Here is a 27,183-nt window from a genome sequence, read left to right as displayed (position 1 = left end):
TCCCTGCCACCATCAGCAGTGCCACCCACCTGGGCTCAGGGCAGCTGAATCCTCCCATCCTGGCTTGCAAACAGCCACAACACCCAGTCCTTGCTCCATGTCCCTGGTGTCCCATGGCTGAGTCAGGCCACCCAGCAGGGGCTCAGCCATCCCAAAGCCTTTCTCCAGCATCACCAACTGCTCCATCCCCCTGCAGCACTCAGCTCACAGCAAAGGGATCCATTCAGTGTCTTCTCTCCTTCCCTCCAGGCTGCAGCCTCAGCAGCCTCCTCTTCCTGACTACTATCACATCTCTAGTACATCTCTTGGCATTTCCCTCCTCATTTCCAATTGATTGTGTGTTTCTTGCTCTTTGTTTTACTTCTCTTACTTAGTCCAACTTGAAGATAAGTCTACCTTTTTCCCTGCCTTTACTTTCTGAGGTCACTCATCAAGATAAACCAGGGAAATGCAGCCCATATGGGATGTTACTCCCCATATGCGGAGGGAAAGCCATAACCTGGAAGGTGATTTTAATGGTGCAGGTGCCAACAGGAGCTGGCTTACCTCCCAGCAGACCCTCTCTTCACAGAGCTGTGTGCCAGGCTGCAGGATGGGATTTTTATCATATTGGCTCTGAGACCTCTTTGTAGAATTGCAGAATGGTTTGGTTTGGAAGAAGCCTTGAAGTTGACTTCACTCCAACCCCCTGCCACAGGCAGGGACACTTTCCACGAGAGCAGATTGCTCCAAGCCCTGTCCAGCCTGGCCTTGAACGCTTCCAGGGATGGGGCAGCCACAGCTTCTCTGGGGAACCTGTGCCAGAGACTCACCGATCTCACAGGGAAGAATTTCTTCCCAGTATCCCATCTAAGCCTGCCCTCTGTGAGGTTGAAACCGTTGCCCCTTGTTCTGACATTCCATGCCCTTGTCCAAAGTCCCTCTCCAGCTCTCTTGGAGCCCCTTTAGGCACTGAAAGGAGCTCTGAGGTCTCTGAAGAGCCTTCTCTTCTGCAGGCTGAACAGCCCCAATTCCCTCAGCATGTTCCTTTTTAGCATCTCTGTGGGCTCCTCTGGACCTGTGTTCCTGTTGCAGAGGCAGTGAGTGGCTGCTCTGGGGTCTGTGGGATGGGAGCTCCTCACATTATCCAGGCACTGTGAGGACCTCCCAAGTGGTGCCCTTCTCTGGAATCACAACAGGATGAGGATGAGCACGGGAAAGGTTGCTGTGCCTGAGCTTCCCTCTCACTTTTCCATGGCAGGTCCGACCGATCTCAGCATGAAAGGTGGGGCCTCCAGCACAGCCCCCTCCAACAGCACCAGCCGGGGCATGCAGGCGGCCCAGCTGAGCCCCACGGAGATCAGCGCCGTGCGGCAGCTCATCGCCGGCTACCGGGAGTCGGCGGCGTTCCTGCTCCGCTCTGCAGACGAACTGGAAAACCTCATTTTACAGCAGAACTGACTCCCCGTGTCTGCATCGCTCCTTGGTCGACAAGACAATTTATACCTGCTAGAAAGAGGCTCCCAGCGGTGTCCTGCTCAGGACCACCATCGTCCTCCCGCCACGTGGTGGGCACATGTAGTTTTAGAAGGTGGGATCCAAAAGACCTGTTTTCTTTTACACTCCAAGCACCTGGGACTTCGGGCACAAGGACACATTTTGGAACCGTACCAACACCCGTGCCTCTGGCCGACCAGAAGCCAACCCTGCAGCTTGGAAGGATGTGGGACTTTGAAGGGCAGAAGGGAGCCTGGGGAGGTTTGGGGCTGCAGATGTACTTAGAATAACCTTTGTGGACCCAAATGTTAGATTCCCATCCCTGGATAATTTCCAAGTCTTAGGTGAGCTGAATCACATATTTATTGAGAAATGGACCCTCCTCTCCCCTTAGTAATTTATTTTTCTGAAAATGGATTCTTTTGAGTTTGTACAGATTGCCAGTTTTTTGTCTGTCTGATCAGAAGGAATTTATTCCTGTGAAATAACACATTCCATATCACTACACTACTAATTTCCAGGCAGCTCTGCCTGTTTCTCTGGTGAACCCTTGTCCCACAGGGAGCAAGTTTGCCATCCAGCCCTTGACATCGAGGCTGCTCAGCCTCCAGTGAGCGTAGGTGGGAGCTGAACAGCAGCGCAAGCGTCCTGCTTAGGCCTTTGTTCTAAGAGGTCCCGTAGCAGCAGTGGGGTCTGAACCTCCCGCAGAGACTCGGCAAGCTCAGCAGACCTCCGGCTGAAGGGCATCTCGCACTCATTAAAGTCATTGCAGATAAGAGAAGGAAGGAAGAAAGGAAGGAGATACCTGAGAAACACTGTCTTGCGGTCACCATCCGTACTCTACCTCACACTCCATTGTGGGCTTCTTCCAGGACTGGCGGTGCTGGTCCTGGGGACGGTGAGCGTTGCAGACATGGGGATTGTGCCGAGGAGGCTGGAACCTCCGGCTGGGTCCTGCTGCTCCCGGCCGTGCGCTCCGCTCCGTCTGCAGCCAGCCCCGGGGCCCGCGGGGTGTGAGGCAGGGCAGCCCGGGGCTCACCCCAGAGGGGAGCTGGAGTGGTGACCGCCCGCTCCTGCGGGAGAGACGGGCAGCATTGAGCAGCAGAACTGACAAAATCCTCTCCGAGGCCCAGGATCCTTCCCCCTCCCTGCTCACAGTCCTGGAACAAGCCCACGGTTCCCAAAGTGTGGAAGAACCGTAGCCCAATGACCATTCTGCCCTGTTTCCACCCCCCACAATGATGCACTTCGTTTTGCTCAGTGCAATACCTACTGCCAGTGCTGCTAACCCAGGGACCTCGCTCCGGCCAGGGGTGCTGAGCCCAGCCCAGCAATGCAACGTGCTCTGGAGCTGTGCAGAGACCAGCGAGGGTCCCGCTGCTCCCTGTCCCCCGCAGCCCCCCCACTTGGCTGAAGGCCACACCACGAGATAGAAATTCGATAAGTGTAAAGCTGTTTTGTAGGTAGAAACTTTCTTGGTTTGGAGCCAGTTTTTATCTCATTTTTTGGCCACTCGGACCCAGCAGCCGGGGGCTGCTGCTCCAGGGGCCAACGCTGGTGGCACAGGCCTGAGCAGCCACTGGTCTGGCCAGGAGCGGGCCCGGGCAGTTCCCCTGCACCCTCTGCACCCCATGATGCTCCACACACTGGAAGAAAAACAAAACTTACCCTGCTTTTAGTCTCAGAACAGTAAAAACTGCTGGCTCCTGAGGCCAGGTGTGCCTGGCCCCACAGCAGAAGGGATCAACCATTGCATTGACTGTTTTCCCCAAACCTTAAACTTCCCATAGCATTTGGAGAAAAGGGACCCAGCCCCTCGCTGCGGGGTGCAGCTGAGGGGTCGGTGCAGAGACGAGGTGATGGTGGCTCTTAGACCTGACCCGATGCTGGAACCAGGAGCATCGTGGCCACACCCATCCCCTCCTGCGTGGGGAGGGGGCCCCGGGGATGCCAGCCCCCAGCCAGGGCTCAGACTTAATGCTTTCCCCAGCACTTCAGAAGCCTGCTTGGTTTGTCCACTGCATCCTCCCATACTTGGAATTTATGTAAATATTTATTTTTGTGTGAATACCATGAAGTAACAAACCTTTGACAAAATCTGTAACTGCAGCCATTTGTGAAAAGTCTTACCGTTCAGGCAGGAGAGGCAGAGACAATCGCTGTCCTGGGATTCTCCCTCTCCGTGGTCTCCCACGCACGCCGGTGCCTCCCTCCTCGGCAGAGGCAGAGGAACCTTTAGCCATAAGTTTGCCATCAGTTTGTACTGAAACAGAGGTAACCCGGGGGCACATGGACAGACCACCAACAGCCACAGTTGGGTTAAGTTTTATTTATCCAAGTCATTCCTGATCACCTCTGAACCTGTCTCGGCACATGTGGAAGTTCAGGAGCTCTCACACGTGGTCAAACTGCTGTAGAGGACACCGAAGGAGAGTGCCCAACACCGCCCTGTCCCAGCACCTGATGTTCATAACCTGCAGCTGAATGGTACAGACTCAGATTCATTCCCAAAGCCCTGCTGACAGCCACATCTGGGACAAGTTGTAAAACAAACGGGATTGACTCCGAATTTCTGTCAGGGATCTTTTTTTTTTTTTTTTTTGTGAGCCACAGCGTTCTGGTTCCTTTGGCATGAGCTCCACAGACATCGTGCTCTGCAGCTGCTCCGTGCTCCACCGTGGCTCCCTGTGCTCCAGGACTGTTCACAGCCACATTCCTGCACTCTCACTGGGCAGGACGGGGTCAGGAATTGCTAGTCCAGGTTCTCAACAAGAAGGAACAAGCAGGAGCAGAATACACCGGCTTTCCAGATATCTGAGAGGTGGAAGGAGAATGCTGGGTTAGCAAATAGTCTGGATGGTCTTGGGTTTGGTTGAGAAAAGCTGATCACTGGTCGAAAACAAGAGATTTTTATTTTTTTTTAAATTTTATTTTATTTCAACACACCCATGCTGCCCTGGATGTGCGGTTCCCATGACGCTGTTTCTCTATGGGAGAGCGTTCCCAGGGTTGTGAGCAGATGTAACTTGTACCTCCCCGATCCCAAGGGCCACTTCCCTCCCGGAGCGGCCGTCGGATTTAGTACCAGTTCATGAAAAAAAAAAAAATGCTGCTTTGAACTCAGAGGGTTAATATACTTTTGATTTGTAATTTTTTGTAAAACTTTTTACAAGGTAGCATAGTATTTCACCAGACACCAACTACAATCCGTCCATGGTCTGATTTTTATATAATTTAGTGGTGCTTTAGGAACTTTCGTTCGGTTGTTTCGGAGCTGCACAGCTCAGTTCTTCGCCTGTATCTACCTAAGACCAATGTGAACCTTTGTATTTTTGCTCCTAATTTTGGACTCAGTGAAAGTGTACTGTTTACATGTACAGAACTCCCGACCCCGTGTGTTCTGCCAGACCTGCTGTTGAAGAGGAAGCTGCCCCTCACCCAGTTCGTCTGCTTAACCCAGCCACAGCCTCACCCCCCACCGCCCGCGCCCGCCCCAGGGACACCCCACCAAACCCACACACCCTTTTAGCAATTTTGGGTTTTGCACAAGCTGTTGTATTCTTTTTCCCCCCCCGGTAGTTTTACGGATCGGCTGCAATTCCAATCGGGAGCTGATCCGGAGCTCTGAAGCACCAGATCTGGGCAGTGCTGCTGCCTCCCCATCCTCCTCCTCCTCCCACACGGGTGGAGGGCGGTGCTGCCCGTAGGGTCCAGCTGATGCAGGGGCCCAGGGGGAAAACACTCCTGAGCAGAATTGGGAATGCTGTAGGGAAGGGGGTGAGCTCGCCCAAGCCGGCTGCTGCTTGGGGTGGAGGTGGGAGCGCGGTCCCGCGGGAGGCTCCCAGCGAGGCAGAAGAGGCTCTTTGGGAAGCTGCTGCTTTCCCGAGGGCTCACATAGAAAGCGTATGGCACTTAATCCAGCTTCTAAGGTGACACTTTATTGCTTAATCAATTGATTCCTTTGGAAATGATATTTTTGCAGATAGGCACCTATGCAACTTCATGTGGCTCTTAAGCAGATGAGCACTTCCTCCTCAACGAGCTTGATAAGAGTTATTTGTGTTATATACTGTGGATTTTTCCAGTAAATGTGGCTTAATATTTTAATTCTTAGAATGTGTGTCTATTATATATGTGATGCAACTTAATTCTGTTCTGTTTGTGGAATGATTAGCACAGGCCAACTCCCTGTCCCCTCACTTAACAAAGACCAATGAGCTGTTAATCGAGCTGTTATCTCCATGGTATTACTTGCTAAATGCACTGATTTCATAAGTATGTGGAATACTTTTTTTTTTTTCTTTTGAATCTGTATATCATATATAAGACTGAATCTACTTAATAAACACTGTATAACAAAAAGGGCTTTCTCCTCCACTGTCGAGCCCCGCTGGGTGCTGCTGGCCCCAGCGCTGCCCCTCGCCCCAGGCCCTGTGCGAGAGGTTGGTGCCATCAGTCACCAGAGCGGGATCTAAATTTAGGTGTTAAAAGGAAGAAAAAAAAAACCAAACCAAAACATCTTTCATTCCTGTTGACATAAGCTGTGCTTTCCATTCCGTAACAGACAGCGTGGGTACCAGAGAGAGCAGTGGCAGCACTCACAAAGGGGGCAAGGCACCAGTTTTATGCTTAACTTATATTTTGACAAAATTAATTTTGTGAAGTGTCTGGTTTTTGTGAGAAAAAAAAAAAGAAAAAAGAAAAAAAAAAGTTTTCATTGAAGTTTGTGCAAAGTTCTCCCTCATGGAAAATACTGATTTTTCGTTATCAGCTTTATTCACTAAGTATAATAAACCTTTGCATCCATAAATGTTCCTCTTCAAGCGCTGTATAGACACCATCTCCTGGTCTGAGCATCAGGAGACCCAGAGGGTCCCAGGGGTTTGCAGCTTCCATGGAAATGCAGCTGCCCAGGGGGGTGGGGATGCTGCGGGGCAGGCGGGTGGGCTCCCTCTTCCCGGGATTTGCTGCGGCTGCAGCCGGGAGCGAGGCCAGGAGGATCCACGTGAATGTTCGTGCTTGTAAACGATCACCTGGGACAGCACATCCCAAACGGAGCATTCACAGAAGTCATTAATGTCTGGCAGCACAGCACCAGTGGCCCTGTGTCCCTGACACCTTCAGGTCTGTGGCTGAGCCTCTGGCTGGGCTTTGCTTCCAGATTTCCAAAGGAGCATGGGAGAGGGCTAAGCAGTGCTGGGCCACACCAGCTACAAACCAGTTGGCATCACCTGCTGAGGCTTCCAGAGCCCCCTGGCCAGACTGGTTCAGGATGTCCCCATGCCTGCAGATGGCCCTGCCAAGCCTGGCAGAACCAGAGCCAAACAGCAGCCGGGCTGGGAGAAAGAAAATCTGCTACTTGGCACACAGATATCACAGAGAGGAAAACAGGAAAAAAGTATTGCTCTTTGTGAAATTCTGATGTTAATGGGTTTTACTCTTGAAACCCCCAAGCTCCCCTATTCCAGAGGTAGCTAACCCTAATGCCATCACCCCCCACCCCAATAAAACAGGGAAGGATTTAATACTGAGTTTTAAAGCTTGGCTAAGCAACAACTCTACTCATTTTTTGCATTCCCTGTATTTAGCTTATTTAGATTATCCAGGTATTCTGGACAGTATCGTGTGCAGTATTCAGGTATTGTGTGCAGACAGCCTGCCAGAGTCAGAACATCAATGAAACACCAAAAACCACAGAAGCATTTTTTCACCCCAAATGCTGGTGCCAGACCATCTGCTGCCCCAGCCCTGGCTGGTGTGTGAGGCCATCACTGCTGTTCTGCAATGGCAGCGCTGTGGAATGCCAGGAAGTCAGGGATTGTGTCACCACAAGGATCTCAGCACTCCCACAGCCCCAGGCAGGAGATCCCTGCTCGCCCTGCAGAGCCCAGACACATCACATCGTAATTCATGTTATTTCCTTACTGCCCAAAAAAGAGAAAGGACTTGGCCATAAAGTGAGTTTCCAAGTTGTTTCAATAAACTGTAATTGATATCACATTTATGCTCTTGAGAAACATTTTTAGATCCATTTATCCAGCAATGACGGCAGTAACAGCAGGACCTGCCCTGGCACTGGGAAAAGTCTCAGTGCTGCTGCCCACAGGCATCACCCCAGCAGGGCAGGGAGCCCCTGTGACTGTGTCCCTGTGTCCCTGCAGTGTCCCACAGCCCCCCGTGGCTCTCAGAGCATCCAGGGTGTCCATTCCCCAAGAGCCACACGGCATCTCTGCAGGAGCTGCACCATCTTCAGTGCTCTCTAAGTGCATAAAACCAGATTTAACAAAGCCAAGCAGCAACACAGCCCCTCCCCACAGTGACAGAGCTCTGGAACAGCTGCAGTTAAAAGAGAGGAAAGGAAAAGCCACATTGCCTTAGAATGGAGGAGGATTTCAGAAAAAGGACTGAAACCACACAAGCAGATTTTACAGTGTTTATTTTTCCAATAGCACAAGGGACAGACACGAGCAGGCCCCCCCGAGGGCTCTGCCCCCCAGACCAGTCCGAGCTGAACACTGCAGTGGCCCCCCAGGAGGCAGAGCCAGCCCCCTGCTCCGCTCCCCATCTTTGGTAAGCAGGTTCCACACCTCTGCTCGCCCCCAGGGGCACCGCAGCCCTGCCCAGGCCGGGGTGCCGCTGCACCGGGCTCTCATTCTCGTGGGATGAGGCTGGTGGATGCATTGAGGATAAAAAACATCTCAGGGACTGAACTTGTTCCACCCCTCACGATTGTGGCTGAAAAAGGAACTTGCACGGCTGAAAGAAAGTGCATGGTGAAGGGAGGTAGGATGGAGCTGGAAAAGGGACGAGAAGAAAAAAATGAAAATAAACTCCCTAAAATTCTTGCTACTGCCCGCTTGAATAAGCCAGCGGCTTCTCCCCCTCACTGAAGCAATTAACTCTTGCTTAGGAATTGCTCCAAAGAGGAAGAGAATTGCAGTTTTGCTCTCCCTCTCTGGATGCACATGGATGTTCATTCACCTCCTTGCAGTGCAGGTACAGCCATGCCCTGGGAGCTCAGGTGCAGCAACAACTGGCAAGAGCTAAAATGAGCAATCGGGGAGTGAGCTCGGCTCAGCAAATCCCACCTGGTCATCCTTGAGCCTGCTCAGCACAGTCCACCCAGGCACCTCGGGCACGGGGAGGCTGCTGGAACCAAGACCCCAGTGTGGTGAGCCTCACGTCAGGCAAGACGGAATACAGTGGCTCTGACAATAACTAACACCACTTTAATGCAATACTGCTGTAGAGCCTGGAAATCCAAGGAAAAAAAAAGACCCCTTTATGCTCTATGTACATTACATCCATTTACAGAGTTGGCCAGTACTGTGTACAACATATAAATATATGATCAAACAGATGCAGAGAGGATACTTACAGGAGCCAAATAACTCACTTTATACATCCAATAATGAAAATATATAAAAAAAAAGGAAAATAAAAAAGAGGAAAGAACACTGCTTTAAATGTTAGGTGATGGTCACACAGATGCACAGCTCGATGCTCGCAGGTGCTCAGCTGCTGTGGGGTTTCAGGTCCTCACCACAAAGCTGCAGTGCAGAGCTCACTGACCCGATCACTGAGCTCCAGGGAACCTCCAGTGTTCCACAGCAGTTTGTGGAAGTTGGCCAAAGGAGGCAGGCACAGCCGCTGGGCCAGTTCAGCCAGGAACAGTTCCCTGGCCACACAGCTTCCTGCAGGCCAGCAGAAGGCATTTGCTTGGCACTTGCCCCGAGATTTTTTTTCCTCTTCTTGCATTCTCCACGTGGGTTCCATGTGGCCCGTGGTGGGCTGTACACGGCTCCAGAACCACCTGCAGAGCACATCCCTGGGCACCACATCCTGCTGCAGCATCCAACGACTACATGGGACCATCCCTGCAGGGCAGCTCTTCTGCTTACACTCACTGCACAGCAGCACTTCCCACACAAACCGGGAATGGAGATGGCAGAAAGGGAGAGTGGAAGACTGTAGGGCCTCACCTTGTGCAGCCCTGAAATAGCAAATACCATCTTCCAGTTCCTTTGGATGTAAGGATTTCCTCCACAGAAGGTCCAGGGATTGCCACAGCGAACGGCCTCTCCCCCCGGCGTCAGCCTCAGTGCGATACCAGAGCACAGCTGGAATTTCCATGACAGCAGGAAGCAGCAGGATCGCTCCCATGGGACACAGCCCACCCAGAGCAGGGTGTCGCCATCAGCAGGAATGAGCTCTGCACTGTCGACCTCCGTGGGAAGGCAGCTCAACGTTCCTCACCAAAACAAAGTGTAACAGCGTTTCTACTATGAACAGAGAGTACTTTGTGTACTTTGTGTACAGGCGTTAGGATCAGTCCTTATCAAAATACACACACTGAATATACAACCTGTCCCATGGCCATAATTTATTATCTCACCACAAGGCACAATACACAGAGCTTAGAGGGTCCTATACAGTCGTCGTGGCAGAAGGCGCCGCAGCCTTTGCACATGATCATGGCTTTGAGGCTGCACGAGCACTGGAACGAGATCTCGTCGACGCTGCTGCTGTCAGCAAACATCTGCACAGCCAGGGCCGTGTTCCGGCTCGCAGCAAAGTTCGCTTTGTGGGTGAGCTGCACCACGCTCCCAGCAAGGCCTCGGGGGAAAGCCGGAGTGTTGGATGAATAATTAAAGCTGGTGGAATTAAGCTGCAGCTTTGAAAGCTTCCCATAAAACGCTTGCTTGATATTGAGCTGAGAGGGGATGGATGAAGGCTCCAAAGGGTGACACTGTCCTTTTCCTGGATCCCTTGAAAACTTAAAGAAGGGCCAGTCCATGACCAGTGGCTCTCTCTGTGTGTGCCCCGCCAGTTCCGTGGGCTGCTGGGCCACATCCCCCTGGTTCTCTGCATTACTCTTGGCTGGGCTGCCACACACCAGCACCTTCTCACTTCTGATCCCTCCAGGGTTGCTGCTGTGCTGCTTTGAAGTCCATTCCTCCCTGGCAGCTGGGATTCCTTCTCCCAATGCACAGCCCTTGTCCAAGGGAATCTGTTTGCCAGGGGACAAGGTTTCCATGGCTGAACTGTGTTCCAAAGCCCTGGAGTGATGCAGTCTCACGCTGGGGCTGGAAGGAAAACCAGAACCAAAGAGCTTTTTGCCTTGAACCCCACCATAATTTTTATTGACTAATGCACCTCCTGTCTGGTTTGGTCCAAGAGAAGTTACACCTGGAGATAAAAACCGAGGCTCTGTAGAGGCATTCAGCTTCTCTGGGCTTTTACTTGCTGTGACACTTGCTAATGGGTTGTGCTGTGGCATCCGGTGGACCTTGGGCAACTCCTTCTGCTCCTCAAAGCTACAGGAAGAAAATGTTCTTTCCCGAGGGTCCGCATCTTCAGACTTCAGAGAGGCACTTGCCACGTTTGCCAGTTGGTCTTGGCAGCTTAAAGTCGAACCAACTTTGGAATGTTTTTCTGGGACCACCTGATCCTCTGCACCCTCTGCTCTAGGCAATGCTGCTCCTGATCCACAGGTTTTTTCCTGGGGATCTATGGAAGATCTCACTGAGTGAACATCATCGCTCCTGCTTTGGGCACTCGTCTTTATTCCTACATCTGGAGAAGATTCTTTGCCAAAATAGTGACCACTGCTTCTGTCCAGTTGCAGGGAGAGGCTTTCTGACTGCTTCTGCAGCACTGGCTGTGCAATTTCCAGCTTGATGTTGACATGTGACACTGGGAGAACTTCTTCCAGTGGAAGCTTCCCCTTCAGCAACTGCATCACCAAAGGGTTGTTGGTCTCGATGGAGGACACGGGCCGAGCAGAGCTGGCCGGACACTCGGCTTTCTGGGGTCCCCACCTCTGAGGTGGGGGTGCAGCCAAGTCCCCAGAACAGGCCAGACTCTCTGTCTCCACAGACAGTTTTGACCTAATCCCATTGCGCTTCTCACTGCTGCTGTGACAGGAAGAGCCTTTCTCAGCCACCTCCCTACAGCTGACACTTCTGAAACACATCTCCACCTCCACATTCTCATCAGCCATGTCCCCTTCCCAATCGGAAGCAGTGTCTGTTGTTTCACTGTGTGTACTCTGTATTTCTTCATCTCCACTTCTCTTCAGTTCCTGAGTCTCTCCCAGGGGCTGATGTGCGTTTTCCGGTTCGGTTCTGGGGCACCTCTCCCGTGGCTGCAGGAGTTTTTCAGAGGTATCTATCCTATTCTGAGAAATAAAGTCACCATGCACAGAGAGCTGCAGTAGAGCCTCTGCCTTTTGTTCCTCATTGCTCAGTTTGCCATCACTGCCTTTCCCTGCCTGCAGCTGTGCAGCATCACACACTGCAGGGATCGCTTTCTTCACTCCAACAGTCACCGTTTTGGAGGTATTATCAGCAACACGTTTTTCCAGAAATGTTTGGGAGTTGTTATATCTAAAACCAGACACCTTGTCGGGATCATGGCGTTCTGTGACACCCGATGACAATTCTGGTGGAAAAGGACAACTGGAGGAATTTTGCTTTACATCAGGATAATCCAGCTGTATGGTGGGAGCACCAACATCTCCGAGTTCCACCACAGCCCTGTGTCCCGTGGGACTGACCCCAGCTCCCTGCCCCCCAGAACACGACGGATTGGTCACCACAGGAACCACACATCCCAGCTTTGTGCTCTCCTGTGATGCAGCACAAGATGGGAGCTCGGTCCTTGGGTCATGGAGCAGCTGCTCAGGACTCTCCTTCTGCCTCTCAGGAGTTGCACTGTCCAAGGATGACACAGTCAGAGAACCACAGAACGGTCTCCTGGGTGACCCATCACCAGGCTGACTGTCCCCTGACCCCGTGGCACAGCCCGGAATGCTGCTCCTTTCGCTTTTTGAGGAAGAGTGATCTTGTCTGGAAGAGAGGCAGGAATTCACGCTGGCTTCCTGAGCAGCCCCTTTGGAGTCAGCCTTCCCTCCGCTCAGATGAACAGACAGCTGTAGTTGTGCTCGCTGTAGATCTGACGCACGTTTTCCGTGAGCTCTCTTGGATCTCCTGTGCTGGGAACGGCCGCTGGATTCTCCTCCACCGCCTCCTTCGTCGGTGCCTCTCCCCCCACCAGGGCCACCCCCTCCTCCGATGGCGGCGGTGGCGGCTTCGCGCTGGGCTCGGGCTTGCAGAGCACGGGCCTTAATGTCTGCGAGGGTCCGGGCCCCGGGGCGGCCCCGGCCGGAGGGCTCCGTGCTGGGGATGATCCGGGGGCAGATCTGGTAAGTGGGCTGACCTTTAACCACCCAGGGTGGTTTAATACGTGAAAGTTGAATCTGAAAGAAAGGGAAACGAGGTGAGTTCTAACACTGCCCATCTCCAGTGAAATGTGTTTTACTGGCAACTGCTCATCACAATTTTTAGCACAAAGTCCAACAAAAATTTCAACTTAGAAACTAATTTGGGCAGAGAAGCAGCACGGTCCTACAACCTCGGCTCTGTAGTGTGATCTGCAAAGCTCAGTTCACACTAATATTGTTTTATCAGAGCCTGCAGGCAAATATGAAATAAGTTATTTATATTCACGTGTTCAGAGATCAAACTGCTCTTCTCTGCACCAGGATGACTGCACTGAGGCTAGCAAAATGGGTATCCTGGTCAAAATGGAAAAAGTCAGGAGGAACACTGAGATTCTGTCCAAAAGCAAAGGAAAAGAACTCAGAAACTAGACAGGATAAAGAACACAATTTCAAGGTCTTTTGCAGTCAGTCAGCTCATTTCAGGCAGTGTTTCTGTAGCCACAGAAATGCAAATGAAGGGAGTAAGTCAAGGTTACCCTGTGCTCTTGTGCAAAGACCTTGGGATGATTTTCCATTCTTTGCCTGTCTAAATACGACAGCAAACCGTGGCAGTCAGAGGCACTTCACCAGCTCTACCAATGAAACCCTTCGACTCCTTCCCTTAAGATGGCAACACTTGACATTTTAATAATGTTTTGATACTACTGAGCACGGCAGCCCTGAGATACAGCAGCTCTAAAGCTCTTTCTTACCCGGATGGGTGGGACTTTGGGCTCCTCTTTAGTAGGCTGTGGCTTTTCTGGGTGAACACTTTCAATTGTGTTACGAAAGGACTGACGATCTTCAAGCCGGGGCTTCTTTTCGGGGAAGGACGCAGAGGCAGCCTCCTCAAAGCTTTTCCTCTTCTGCTCCTTGGACTCCTGAGCAGAGTTCTCCTGGGGCAAACTGGGAATTCTGCTGGTAGCTGCCAATGATGGATCTTCTGATTTGCTGTTTGATTTGGAAGTCTCTGGAGAGAGGTGCAGTTCGGTAGTCTCTGCCTTCAATCCTGCAGCCGAGGGGCTGGTCAGATCATCTTTCTTCAGGTCTGTCTCAGGCTTTGGCTCTTTATGAAGTGAGGGATCTGGCCCCACGGGAGCAGCTTCTTTGGGAGTCTCCGTGTGCTCAGGTTCCCTCAGCCTGTACAGGCTCCTCCTGGCCCGGCACCGCAGGTCGGCCCGGGAGCGTTTCCGGAAGCGCCCGTCCCTCTGGCGCGTGGCCGGCCCGCGGGGCAGCCTTGCTTCTCCTTTAACAGACAGCTCTGTCCTGTTCTCAGCGTCCTCCTGCACTGAATTCTGCGCCTGGGATTCTTCCTGGGTCAAGCCCAACCTATAAGGCAAACACAGAAGCCAGCTAAAAGCTAAAGCTCACCCCAATTTGAGTGCTACTGAATACTGCCAACACAGGCCGAGAGTCATCAAAGCCTCATTAACTCATTCTGCAAGGGGAGAACCCACACATTCCACATTGCTATCACATGGAATGAGAAAAAAAAAACCCAAAAATTTGTTATGGAAAATACCATCCACTTTTCTTGGAAACAGAAGAGATGGGCTACAAAATTCTGCTGAACCCAGCCAATTCCACTAAGGATTTTCCCAGAACAACAGGTGGAACAATTCACCCCACAGCCCATGTTTTTCAAGGAGTTTATGCTGCATCTGCTCAGGTAAACAGAAACACACTCTGCCATCTGCATAAACATGGATAAAGCAGGATAGACATGGTAAAATTTCTCACTTTTGCCCATAGTAGTCCTCAAAGAACTTCTCTTTCCATTGCTCCACTCTCTTTTCCTTCTCCATCTCCTGCCGGATTCGAACTTGCATCTCGTGGGTGAATTCACCTACGTGGAAGCAAGAGACTGGAATTCAGCTCCAAACAAAACTCATTCTGCAAATGCAACCTAATGTATGAATTGTACAGCAGCTAAATATATGAAAGACAGACGTGCTGTTAACACCCTGCTCCCCACCCATTCCGGATCCCCATGCTGCCTATGGCTCCAGGAAAAATCATGTTTTAACAGACAGGCCACCTTTTAAGGAAAAATAAGTCTGGCACTACTTTACACCTTTAGCACTTAATGCTGAAGGTCCCATGGTACCAAAAGAAATCGTATCTTTGATTTTAAACAAAAAAAAGAAAAAGTTGAGGGCAACATGCAGCAAAGCTGTACTAAGTTCCCACTCATTAACTGCAAAAGAAAACCAAAAATCCTACAAAATGAGCAGCTATTCCCCAGGCACTCAGGAAAGCAAAGCCACTCACCATCAGCGAGCCGCTCCCTCCAGCTCTGTGCAGCGTGGGTGAAGAACTCGTTGTTCAGAGCGCTGCCACTGAGGCGCATCAGCCCGTCAGCCCCCACCTAGCAGGACAGACCCAGGACAAACAGAACACATCTGCTCCAGCTGTTCCACACTGAAGAGGCAATCAGGGAAGGGAAAACACCTGAGTGCTCATACCTGTCTATCGACTTCAGGCAGGAGGTAAAGCAGCTGCTGCTGGAAGTGTGATGGAAGCGCGTTAAAGGTCCTGGAGTTGATCAGCGCTCGCAGGTTTGTGTTGACAAGGATGGAGCCTGGGGTTTCAAAGTCAATATCCTCACCCCTGTTACGTTTCATTTGTCCTGGAGTTTAAGGACAGGCAAATAAAATTAATGTTGTTGTACAGAAGTATTTCAGCATTATGGGCTGAAATTTATGTCAAACTGCAATAACAAAAGGAGCAAGAGAGATGATAAAGACTGCAGTATTCAAGTGTGAAGAATGACTCTCCAGTGCAGTAATTAACAAACACACATCTGCAATTCTGACACGAGGTCACAGTTTTGACATATTCAGGCACCATTCTCAATGCTGCTCTTCAGACCAGGCAAACTTTTAAACAATTCTATCACTAACACTCGAAAGTCGAAAGCCTGGCCTGTGACCTCAGGTCATCAAATGCCTCCTGGTGCTCTTTTCTCAGATACATGTGGACTTCACCATCACCAATTATTCTTCTGCCTTTACCCAGGAGCACGTACCAGCCGTGGGCTTTCGGATGCCCCTCAGCAGCTGTGGAGGATCCCTGTTTATCTCTGTCCTACTGCGCAGGCTGGTTTTGCACAGGGCCAAGGAGCTGCTGCTGCTGCTGGATGTGCTGCTGCTCTCCCCATCAGCGTGCCTTCCTGTGAAGCCTAAATGCAAAACAACATCATAAAAATATGCAAAGAACAGTCAAAGACCAACTGGGAGAGTGGTTTATCACACAGGAATTCTCTGTTACTAACAAATCTGCTATTACAGGGTATTGCCCAGGTACCAACTATTTTGAGTAAGTTAAACACACACACAACTCTGCAGTTTCACTCTTTCTCAGCAGGTGTTACAGAAATACAGGCAAACACTGATGACTGGGGACTGTCTGAGAGATCTGTGAGGTCATTAGGACCCCCCCAAAGCCATGCTCACCTGAGGCAGACTCCATGTGTGCCCCGTTTACTTTCAGTGGGGTTAACACCACCCGTGGCAGCATCACACCCGTCTTTTTCTTCTGTTTGGTTGTCTGCAGACCAGAGAGAAACCAAAAACAAAACAAAGGAATGAAGGCATTACGGAAGAGTATAGTAATCTTCTAAGCAGCATGTTCCTCAGTTAAAGAGCTGCCTGGCTCCTCCTAGCTGAATCTTCAGGCAACACTACATTTAGGACTAGCAGAGAATTCAAAATTGTCTTCCCATACATGATCCCTCACCATCCTGCCACTTCTTGCCCAAGAAGACAGACCCATAACTATCTCTGAGGCACTTGTGCCAAATAGTCCCTGTCATACCACCCCAATAGTAATGAAAGCTCCCCTTGAGAGGCTTCATCCTTCCCATTAGTCCCAATTTTTCCTACCTGGGAAGCAGTTCTGTAGCTCTCCCTGGTAGCAGGTCCCTTGCTCTGAGATTCAGTGGAACATGAGGCGTTAGAAGAAGTTTCATCAAGAGACACTGAAAGAGATGAGCTCTCAGTCAGACACAGAAGTAGGTCCTGGAGATTAAGGTTAATGTCACCAGACACTTACCATCGTTGTCACCACTCACAGTGCTGGCTTCGTTGGACCCACAGCTTTCTGCATCTGCTGTGTCCTCCAGCTCCTCCCCTTCTGGCACTGACAGGTTCCGGGACCACTGCAAGGCATCTTTCTAGAGGGGGAACAGAACTGGGGTGGCTACAGCCCTCCCTCCCTCCCTCCCAAATCTACACCAATGGGATCAGACAGTTAACAGGATATACTTTAACCTTCAATTTTTTTCCTGTTTTAATCCTTGATGCAGAAAGGTATTTTAAAGTATATTTGGGCTCATAGCGGAACAGAAGTCACCTAAACTACGTGTACTTCATAGCCCCTTCCTAGACAAGTAAATATCCAAAATACCAGGTTAATAATAATTAATTTATTAGAAAGGTTCATAATATGTCGTAATATTCTGTAAGTAATGACTTCATATTAAAGAGAAGCATCTCACTATGAGAACAAGTAACATCGGAGTGGCCAAACACTAAGCAAGCTTAGGAGATGTATTTCCTACTTGTACAATAAAAGCCATTTCAATGCCACCTATTTTCAGCAAAATGTGTCAATTCAACAGGATTTTCTAACAGCAGAAAAAAGATGGAAATGAAATAGCTGAGATCTACCAAGTTGATATTTATCAAGGAATCCAACAGTACAAAACAATGCAAAACAAAACCTCAGGAACAGAAACATTTTCAATATTTAATATTACTGGAACAATAAACTAAAAATAAAAAAGTATTCCAGAGAGATTTTAAGATCTGAGGAAAATACTGATGTAAAATAACACAGAATGCAGTGGATCACAGAACAAGCAGCCAGAAGAATGAATATACATTTTCCTATCAAGATTTTACTTGTCACTACAAGCTCTTGGACCAATTCCTTGGTTGGCTGTTTTCCCTTGTGGCTGGCAGCAAGGGAGTGCACAGATCTGTTCTGATGAACAGCCACCTGAGCTGGACACCAGGTACTGCAGTAAGAAGATTCAAGAAATAACAGCTGAGGTTTTTAAAAGAAATTTATCACAGATGGCTGAATACAGTTGAAAGGTACAAGCTCCAAGGAAATCATGAATTCCAGACCCTCTCTCACATGATGATCTCACTGCTCATGATGCTCAGTGACAGGGTAACACTCAGCCCTGCACAAGGAGCAGAACCCACCCCTGAACCCTCAGCTGGGAGCAGAGCTCAGCATTTACCTTGAGTGTGAAAAGGCTGATGCGTCCAGGCAGTTTGTAGAAGAGCCCATCCCCTCCCCGGGAATTGGAGTGGAGCATGGCGTTGAGGCAGGCCAGGGGAGATGTGCCACTGCAACAGACAGAGAAAGGAGAGAGTTTAGGAAACAGATCATCATGAAAACAGCCTGAAAGATCTGGTTAAATGGGCATCCTTTAGCTGATGAGGGGAACAGAGATGATGCTATTAACTTTATGGGACAGGCACTTCAGTCAGAACAGTGTCACTGGTTTCATTCTGACCTGTACATCAGCCTTGCACATCACAGCAAACAGTAAATGTGACACCAATTTTAAAGCTATCCTCATCTGTTTTTAGACATTTCTAACTTTTATTACCTGTTTCCTCCCCTCCTCTTCTGGAATCCTTCAGTGTTGGACTGATTTTACAAAACCCCCAGATTTATTCAGCAGTAGAAAGATGTAACAAACTGTAGAGACACATGTTACTGGAATATCTCCCTGATATGTCACTAATCAAACTACTTGAGCAGAGCTCAATACAAAGGCTCTGATGCTCTCATTTGTTAATTCCTAAATAACTCCCTGGTTAAAGCCCCATCCTACACTCACACTGATGGAACTGCTGTGCCACGTAATGTGGTGTTTTCCAGTAAGTCCCACATGTACGAGCAGAAAGTTGTCTGGAAGACACATTACAGCACTATCGACTGCATTCCCACTAAAAGTGAAACTGAAAATTGGACTGAGATAAAACATTTCAAAGAAAACCACTGTCAAATTGAAAACATAGAATTTCTGTTTCCACCCTGTATGTGCTTGGGTTTTGGACATTTCTTCACATGCCACGGCAACAGGCAAAGTTACCCTGTATCACTTTCAGATCATGTGAACAAAATTTCCAGCCTTCTGTCCCCTTAGACAGTGTTTTCCCCTCTGTGTTTACCAGACACTCCAAGCACACTCACCAGCCACAGAGCTCTCTTAAAACAGCAAACTAAGTAATTTTCCCCAAAACAAGAAAAAAACCCAAGCAGTTAAAACTCTACCAGGAGCTCAACTCAGCATGGTACTGGCTCATGGGAATGTCAGTGCCTGGTATGGAACACAGCCCTCCCAGCAGAGCAGCATGACCCCCCAACCAGGGAGCCCCACCTCAGAATTGATTCAGAAGGAAAAACATCTCAAGGCACTGAGCTATTTCCTTCAGGAAATGGAGTTTCAGGAAGAGCTTCTATACAAGCACCAGCAAAGCCTGCTGCACGGTCAGCCAGGCAGGCTCACTGCCTTTATTCTGCAAACAATCACGCTCTGAAGAAAACAATCTTTTCTTAAAGCACAGAATTAATGACCAGGGAAGGAAAAGCAGATATCCCAAGGGAAACTATCGACCTTTAAAGGAATGAGTTAGGTTTGTGGGATTTAACATGACACATGTTCTGAAGTCTGGTCTTTACTTACACAGTGTGACAGGTCACTTGTAAAAACTGGGAAAGCACAGGATAATTTATGTGTGTGAAGAGCCCTGCTATTATCTTTGGCAGGGGACAGCCTGTGCACAGAGATCTTCAACTGCCTGCTTAGGTAACAGGACTTATATGAGAGAGTTGTAGAAGATTGATTAAAGCACAGCCCCTCTTATGAAGATCCTCATTAAAATCTGTCTGAATTCTACTGAAACCACAGCCCATATCCGAACCAGAGAAGATCTCAGAGAGCACCACAGAATCACAGAACAGTTTGGGTTGGAAGGGACCTTAAAGACCATCTTGTTCCAAATCTCCTCCCATGGGCAAGGACACCTTTCACCTCCAAGCCCTGTCCAGCCTGGCCTCAGAGACTTCTAAGGCTGGAGTAGCCCCAGCTTCTCTGGGCAACTTGTGCCAGGACCTCACCACCCTCACAGGGAAGAATTTCTTCCTAATACCCAATCTAAATCTACCCTCCTTCACCTGAAGTCCATTGCCCCTTGTCCTACCACTACATGCCCCTGTGAAAAATCCCTCCCCAGCCTTCTTGTAAGCCCATGGAAGGTGAGTGTTCCAACAGTTCCAAATCTGATGCAGCAGCACACACCAGCCTCATGTCTCTCCAAACAGCAGGTCCCACACCCAACACCTCTGTACACGTCACTGATTTTCACTATTCAAAACCCCAGCTGCTTCCTGATTTCACACAAACAAGGAGCAGAAACAAGCTAACATTTAGGTCCCAGAAGAAATCAGTTTACCTTCTGTAGTTGGGTAAAATACAGATTCAGGAAACTCAAACACCACAGTGACAAACAGTCCACAGAAACAAAGGGAGGGGAGGCAGAAGCAAGACTAGAAACAGTCCTTGCATCTGGATTTGTCAGAAGTCCATCCCTGGACAGCAGCTTTTCGTGTCTCTGGTAGTCAAATTTCCTTTTTTTTTTTTTTCTGCCAGGCAGCAGTAACTGAGGCATTTGGACTATCACAGTTACCCACTTTCTTTGAGCTGCAAGACACTCTGTATTTCTACTACTGTCATGGAAACAGATGGAAGCTCACAGGAACTTAACCAAGGAAAGCAGTCTCCCACTTCTGCCCTTTTCAAGGCTTTGTATCAGGTTCTTTTCCACATGAAATCCACTCTGAGATGGACATGTCCTCCTGCAATGTGTCAAGAGCCACAACCCTGTGATGTGAACTGTGCTCTCCTGGTGCTCAAGAATCTGAGCACAAGCCAGTGACATAGAGAAGACTGTCTCTTCTAAAACATAATGTCTGCTCTAGAAATGAAGCATCAGAGGAGATAAAACTTAAACTGTTCTCAAACTCAAGTCACAATAGCACAAACTGCTGGGAGCTACTTATGTGAGAACCATGGGAGTGAGTGGTAAGTACAGCACAATGCAGGAGCCTGATCTGCAAGAGGCATTTACTTCACAATAGATGGAGGAAGGGACTCTGTATATTATCTAAAAATCCAAGAACATCTTCCAGTTATTATCAGTGAAAAAGAAGCCCTCACAATCTGTATATAAATGTCTGTACTGTCATCTGAAATTACCAGGCTGAAAAGAGAAAAAGGGAAGCAAAGTGGGCTGGGGATGAGGCAGAACTGTATGAAGCAACACCAGCCTTCATACACTGCCTCCCCCATGCTGCACAGTGGTTTAGACAAAATCATCAATACTAACCTCATTTCCTTTAGACCTTCAGCCTCTATGACCTGCAGAATCTGTTTTGGGGTCATAGGAGCATCTGAGTAATTTTCCAGCACCTGAAAAGACAGAAAGACCAAGTGTCATTACAGAATTGCCTTCTGCATTCTCAGAACTACTCCATCAGCTGTGGCCCCGACCCAATAATGTGCACCCTCAAAATTGATGCACCTGCAAAGACACAGTAAAATTTCAGGCTACCTCAAGATCCTGGTGAACATGGATCAAAGCCACAAAAGACTTCACCTTCATCTCTTCCCCAAGAAATACAAACATGGAGGAGAAAAAGCAGCAGAATTTGGCCTTGACCCCACCCCATGGAAGCTTTACCAGACTTCACTATACAATAGATGGAGCTGCTGCCACATAAACCTTCCAAACTGAAGAGTGGTGACCCGTAACAATGTAAACCCTTTTCCTACCTCTCCACAAAGCATCCAGTCGTTTTTTGTCACTAAAAGTATTGCTGTGCAGCTATACAATCCAATACTGTACCTTCCTCAGATTACTGCATTCATTTCATCTTCACTCCATCCCAGGAAGGGAACCACAAGTTTAGAGTCAGAATTCATGTCAGAGAAGGACAGAATTCAGAAAAGGACAAAAAATCAGTAAAGGATTTGGGAAAAAAAATTGCCTAGAGACACTAAAAAGACTTAAGAGTGCTTGCCTTTGACATAAAATGAAGAAAATCAGATATTAAAAGGCAACACAATAAATAACAACTCATCCTTTCATATATCATAACAAGAATAGAATTGTAACTTATATACAAAGTAAAGAGGTTATTACTTTATTTTTTTTTAAGCCTGTGGAACTTACTGCTCCGAAATGTCTACAAGCAAAAACTCAAGGATTCAAAGAGAGGACCGGACATTTCTGTGGATAAGAAGATTATCCACATAAACAGGAAACAATGAGCAAAAATAAGCTGCAGTAGATGTAAACCACTCAGTTTCTTTGGGAGCAGATTACCCTACAGCTGCCGACCACGCGCCGGCTCCTGCGCCTTCCCGGCAGCAGACAGTGCTGCTCTTGGAATGCAAAGGCACCCAGCTCCACAGACCCGGGGCCACGAGCAAAAAGAGCCTGAGACAGGCACAGGCCATGGCCTGGAACAGGCATGGAAAGCAGCAACAGGAATTCATTCAGGAACTTCTTCATAACCATGGTCTAAATTCCCCCAGCATCACGGCCACACGGTGCACAGCCCTGGTGTCATCTGTCCCCACGTTTTAGGCGTCAGCAACACGGCGCTGTCTCTCGGTCTGACTCGTGTGGGAAGCCAGAGGAAGGACCCAGACGCCCCATTTCTACCAGTAAGATCTAGAAGTGAGTCACTGCAGCAGCCACGCCAATGGGACACGAGCAAAATCACCCCAAAGCTGTGCAGGCCAACGTTTGCACCTCAGACCATCTCCGCCCTCCACAAGTAATGAAAAACCCAAGTGCAGTTCTGCCCTTCAACTGTATGTTTGATATGGCTGGGCTGGATGGGGCTTGGAGCAGCCTGGACTAGTGGAAGCTGCCCCTGACTGTGGCAGGAGGGTGGAACAAGATGATCTTTAAAGGTCCTTCCAATCTAAACCTTGACTCTACAAATGGAATTTCTCTAATCATATGCACCCAACAGGTATTCTGCAGATGCTTGAAGCTCACAAGCTTCTGAGAATGAGGTAAGAACTTCATGGGGAAGAGAACTAGAAAACTGACTTGAGTTAAAACCCAATGAAAACACAAAGAGTGTGAAGAAAAACCAAAACAAGTGATGAGCCCTATTCAGAGAGAGTAAACTAATTAAATTCCATACAGCTCCATCACACTTTTTCCTCCCTCCATAGGTTACAAGGTCTCCATGCCTCCCTCCTGAGCTGTCACCCCATCACTCAAAGGCTGCAGACAGCTGACACGGGGAAACTCATTGCTCCCGAGCCCAGCGAGATCTGCAAAATACAACACGTCTGTTCCAAAAAATCAGGGAATTATTCAAACCTCTCTCCAGTGACAGACACAGCAAGTGAAGTATGTGGCCTAAAACTGAGCACAAAGGAGCATTTACATACGGATAAAAGAATCTATGCTCAGGGGAACAATTTCCAATCAAGAGCTGTATTAAGTATACAGAGCACTTAATGGAAGAACTGGAGGAGAGGATCCTGCAAGCTTCAGACACCAAATCCCAGTCTCCAGCACTGCCCCTTCTATCCCTCCCCAGCCTGACACTCCCAGCACCACATCAGCCCTCCACCCAGAGCTACAACTTCAACACTGGCTATTCTTTACCCCCAAAACAGAATTTCCCCCCCTCCACTATTCACAGCAGTGGTAGCTGAGGGTTCCTGTGCCCCTAATTATGGAAGTTTACATGACTTCCCCAATTTACTGGTCATCTAGCTCTGACAGCACTTGTGGGATCCTGCCATGGCTTTGGGCATCCAGATGAACCTTTAAAGTTTATTTTATGGAACGTGTAGAGTTTTAGCTCTGTAGGAGGAGCAACACTGAAGAACATTTTTGCCTGTGATTCTCAGAAACGTTGAGCAGAATACAAAATACACCAGCACACGTCAGAGAGGGAAATTAAAAGCATTTTGACAGGGAGCATGTGTAAGCCTAGTGTGAAATAAAGATCTATTTTTAGTGGATTTACAATCAGTCCTGCAAGCTGGAAGTGCAGCTACGCAACTGTAGGTCTCTTTAAGTGGATAATCTAGTATGAGATCGTTCTATTTCTGGTTCATCAATGGCTCTAAGATGCTGCTGAGGCTTAGACATCTCATGCACCCACTGTGCCCGAGGTCCTGGCCAGAAGACAGGTGAGAGGAACTGTGTGAAGAAATGCCTTCCCCACCACACAAGGGTGATGAGGTGTATTAGGTGACTGCTTTAGACTTACAGTCTCATGTGCTGCTTTGGGCATCCTATAAATTCTGATTTTTTTTTACCTGTCAGAGCTCAGGATGTTTGAATGAGCTGACTTTGTGCAAGGTCACATAGTACAGCCTCTGCCCCCAGGGTCACCTGCCAGAAAAGCATCCCTGCCATCTGCAGTGACACACCTGGTTCAAAGAACCTGGATCCTAAGAAGAAATGCAGGATGGAGAATGAGACCACCAAGCTCCTGCTGTGAAGTTCCACAGTAGCTGCCTTATGCTCTTCTCCAGTTTTTCAAGCAAAGCCACATGGGTCTAAAATATTATAATTTACACACAAAAGATGATGCAAGTTGCTGGAAGTCAGATGCTTGTCTGATTAGGTTTTCTCCTGGCAAGCAGTAAGAAAACACTCCAATAGCCAAAAAAATCTTACTCAGAAGCACCAAGAGTTATCCTGAACATCCTCAGTACAAGACATGAGCCTCATTGGACTCACCCACACTGTTCCTTCTGAATGTTTACATGCTTCAATGCATAACCTGGGCTAGCAAAACCAAAACAAACACAAGAGAAAAAACAAGGAAACAAACCACCCTCAAGCCCTATAAATCCACTTCGGCAGAAGTCCAGGGGCTACACAGAGGGAACACAAGTATCCTCACAAGCTGTACACCACTGACAGGGCTGTGGGGAGGAACGGCAGGATCCATTCACATAGTAGCTGGATCATCCCTCACTCCATGCCTGGCACTGCTGTACCTGTGTCACTGGGTCACCAGCAGAGAGCCAGCTCCTTCCACCCAAATGCCAGCCAGCCTAAACACCTCGGCAGGCAGTCCTTAAATCAAACCTCTGACTAGCTCCCTGACAGACACTGAAGTTATTTATATTTTTTAGATTTACGACTTCATAACGGAGGTTCAAGACAGATCCAGCTCAAAGCCTTCACAGATGGAAGCCACCTTCCTCCCAGTGCATCGGTGCAATGACAGTGGCATTGCCACAGACACCGCCAGAGCAGAGCTGGGCTTGCAACTTGAAGCCTTCCACAAGGAGATTCTTTAAGACAAAAGGACTGAGACATCTCAATGGCCACGTCTCCTAAACCCAAAAGTGACCAAATACGGGCTGATTCAGGGATGTTCAGCCCAGCTGCTGCTACAGCAGCCCGGCACACTCCGCCGGCCCCCGGGCGCTGCCGGTGCACAGAAGGACCCCGCACCCTCGGTAATTAAACCACAAACTTCTGACAGCGGCCGTGCCCTCTCCGAAGGCTCCGGTTCCTCCCACGGAGCTTTAAAATCATCTGAAAGGAAGAAAATGAGCGGAACCGTCCTCGCAGCCCTGCCCGGCACGGAACCGCTGCGGGACGGCGGCACCTCCGGGCCCCGCCGCAGCCCCGCCCGGCGGGAGGCGGCGGAGGCCGCTGGGACCCCCGGCGGGGGCAGCTCGCCACGGAGGGCCGGGGCCCGCGCTCGCACCGCCCCGGGGCGCATCTCCTTCGCACCGGGCTGAGGAAGAAAAACAACCGTGCAGGAGAGCCCGGCCACAGCGGCCGCTGGGGGAACCGCGGGAAGCCGCGGGACCGGGCGGGGAACCGGCAACACCGCCCGCGCCCTCCAGGCGGACCCGGCCCCCGCTTTCGCCCCCTCAGAAGCGATGGCGGCGCCGCCGGCCCCGTTACTCGGGGAGGGGCCGGACGCGGCGGGGAGGCCCTGAGGCACGGCGGAGCCCCCGCGCCCCCTCCCTGGACGCGCCCCCGGCCTCACCAGGCGGGCGGCCTCGGCCCACGTGCGCTCCTTCTTCCTCCTCTGCTTCATCTCGCGGCGGGCGGGGCGCGAGGCGGGGGCGACTCCGGGCGCTACGGGAGACGGCGGCGGCGGCGGCGACTCGGGCCCGGCATAACAACGGGGTCAAAGGGCCGGGAGCGGGGCGGGGCGGCGGGGCCCGGCGACGGTGGCCGCGGCGGGACACGGAGGGACCGGAGGGGAGGGACTGGAGGGGCGGGCCTGGGGCTGGTTTGAAGGAAAACAAACCGCAAGGACCACCGGGAGTTGTAGTTTTTTTGCGCGATCCCAGCGCAGCACCGCTGTAGCACGCGGACTACAAGTCCCGGCGGCCGCCGCGCTGCATGGCGGGAGAGGCCGCTGCCGCCGCATGGCCGCGGCGGGGAAGTGGCGCCGCCCGGGCCGGGGGCGGCTGCGGGACCGAGCTGGAGCTGAGGGCTCGAGGCTGAGCCCCCGCGGCTGAGGGCTGCGGCGATTGGTGTTCCAACATCCCGGTTAGCACAGAATCAGTTAGGCTGGAAAAGACCTGGAGGGGAGGGACTGGAGGGGCGGGCCTGGGGCTGGTTTGAAGGAAAACAAACCGCAAGGACCACCGGGAGTTGTAGTTTTCTTGCGCGACCCCAGCGCAGCACCGCTGTAGCACACGGACTACAAGTCCCGGCGGCCGCCGCGCTGCATGGCGGGAGAGGCCGCTGCCGCCGCATGGCCGCGGCGGGGAAGTGGCGCCGCCCGGGCCGGGGGCGGCTGCGGGACCGAGCTGGAGCTGAGGGCTCGAGGCTGAGCCCCCGCGGCTGAGGGCTGCGGCGATTGGTGTTCCAACATCCCGGTTAGCACAGAATCAGTTAGGCTGGAAAAGACCTGTGAGATCAGCGAGTCCAACCTATGACCCGACAGCACCATGGCCACCAGAGCAGGGCGCTGAGCGCCACGTCCCGTCTGTCCTTAAACACCGCCAGGACGGCGACTCCACCGCCTCCCTGGGCAGCACCTGCCAACACCTCACGGCCCTTTCTCTCAAGAAATTCTTCCTGATGTCCAAAGTAAGCGTCCCCTGGCACTGTTTAACGCTGTGTCCTCTTGTCACCGGTTGGCAGAAGAGCCCGACTCCCATCTGGCTACAGCCTCCTTTCACGGAGGTGGAGAGAGTGGAAAGGGCACCTGGAGCCTCCTTCTGCAGCGTGACCCCCCCGGCTCCTCCACAGCACAGTGCTGCAGACTCTTCCCCACCTTCCTTTCCCTCCTCTGGACATCCTGGTTATACTCCGAGGCTCCTTCTCCCCATGGTGCCAATAAAAGACTGGTTTAAATCAGCACCACCCATTGCAGGAGCCCACCCTGGACTGGGA

General features: G+C 50.4%; 2 protein-coding genes across 8 annotated transcripts in view; one reads left to right on the top strand and one right to left on the bottom strand.

The window, feature by feature from the left end:
• The window catches only part of NOL4L (nucleolar protein 4 like), a 60,759-nt gene extending 56,701 nt beyond the window's left edge, over positions 1-4,058 (top strand). For all 4 annotated transcript variants that reach the window (XM_041458348.1, XM_041458350.1, XM_041458349.1 and 1 more), the window contains one exon: positions 1,241-4,058. In XM_041458348.1, the coding sequence (XP_041314282.1) occupies positions 1,241-1,440 (200 nt within the window). In that variant the 3' untranslated portion in view covers positions 1,441-4,058. The remainder of the gene's footprint in view (positions 1-1,240) is intronic.
• A 3,837-nt stretch (positions 4,059-7,895) lies between these two features.
• ASXL1 (ASXL transcriptional regulator 1) lies at positions 7,896-25,870 on the bottom strand. 4 transcript variants are annotated; one of them, XM_041458303.1, is made up of 12 exons: positions 25,820-25,870; positions 21,151-21,233; positions 17,991-18,099; positions 16,793-16,913; positions 16,624-16,718; positions 16,195-16,288; positions 15,768-15,920; positions 15,205-15,368; positions 15,011-15,107; positions 14,480-14,585; positions 13,453-14,068; positions 7,896-12,736 (listed from the first exon to the last, which is right to left on the bottom strand). In XM_041458303.1, exons 1-12 carry the CDS (start codon positions 25,868-25,870, stop codon positions 9,863-9,865), a joined length of 4,563 nt encoding a protein of 1,520 aa, XP_041314237.1. In that variant the 3' UTR covers positions 7,896-9,862. The 4 variants fall into 4 exon arrangements, with proteins under 4 accessions (XP_041314237.1, XP_041314233.1, XP_041314234.1 ...); XM_041458299.1 differs by having other exon boundaries at positions 25,815-25,864; XM_041458300.1 differs by lacking the exon at positions 25,820-25,870 and having other exon boundaries at positions 16,793-16,898; positions 21,151-25,802.
• Positions 25,871-27,183: the final 1,313 nt, after the last annotated feature.

Source organism: Pyrgilauda ruficollis, unplaced genomic scaffold, assembly GCF_017590135.1.
Source record: "Pyrgilauda ruficollis isolate IOZ18807 unplaced genomic scaffold, ASM1759013v1 scaffold127, whole genome shotgun sequence".
NCBI classification, from domain to species: Eukaryota; Metazoa; Chordata; class Aves; order Passeriformes; family Passeridae; genus Pyrgilauda; species Pyrgilauda ruficollis.
Note: the sequence above shows the minus strand (reverse complement) of the source record. Positions and strands in the feature narration are given on the sequence as shown.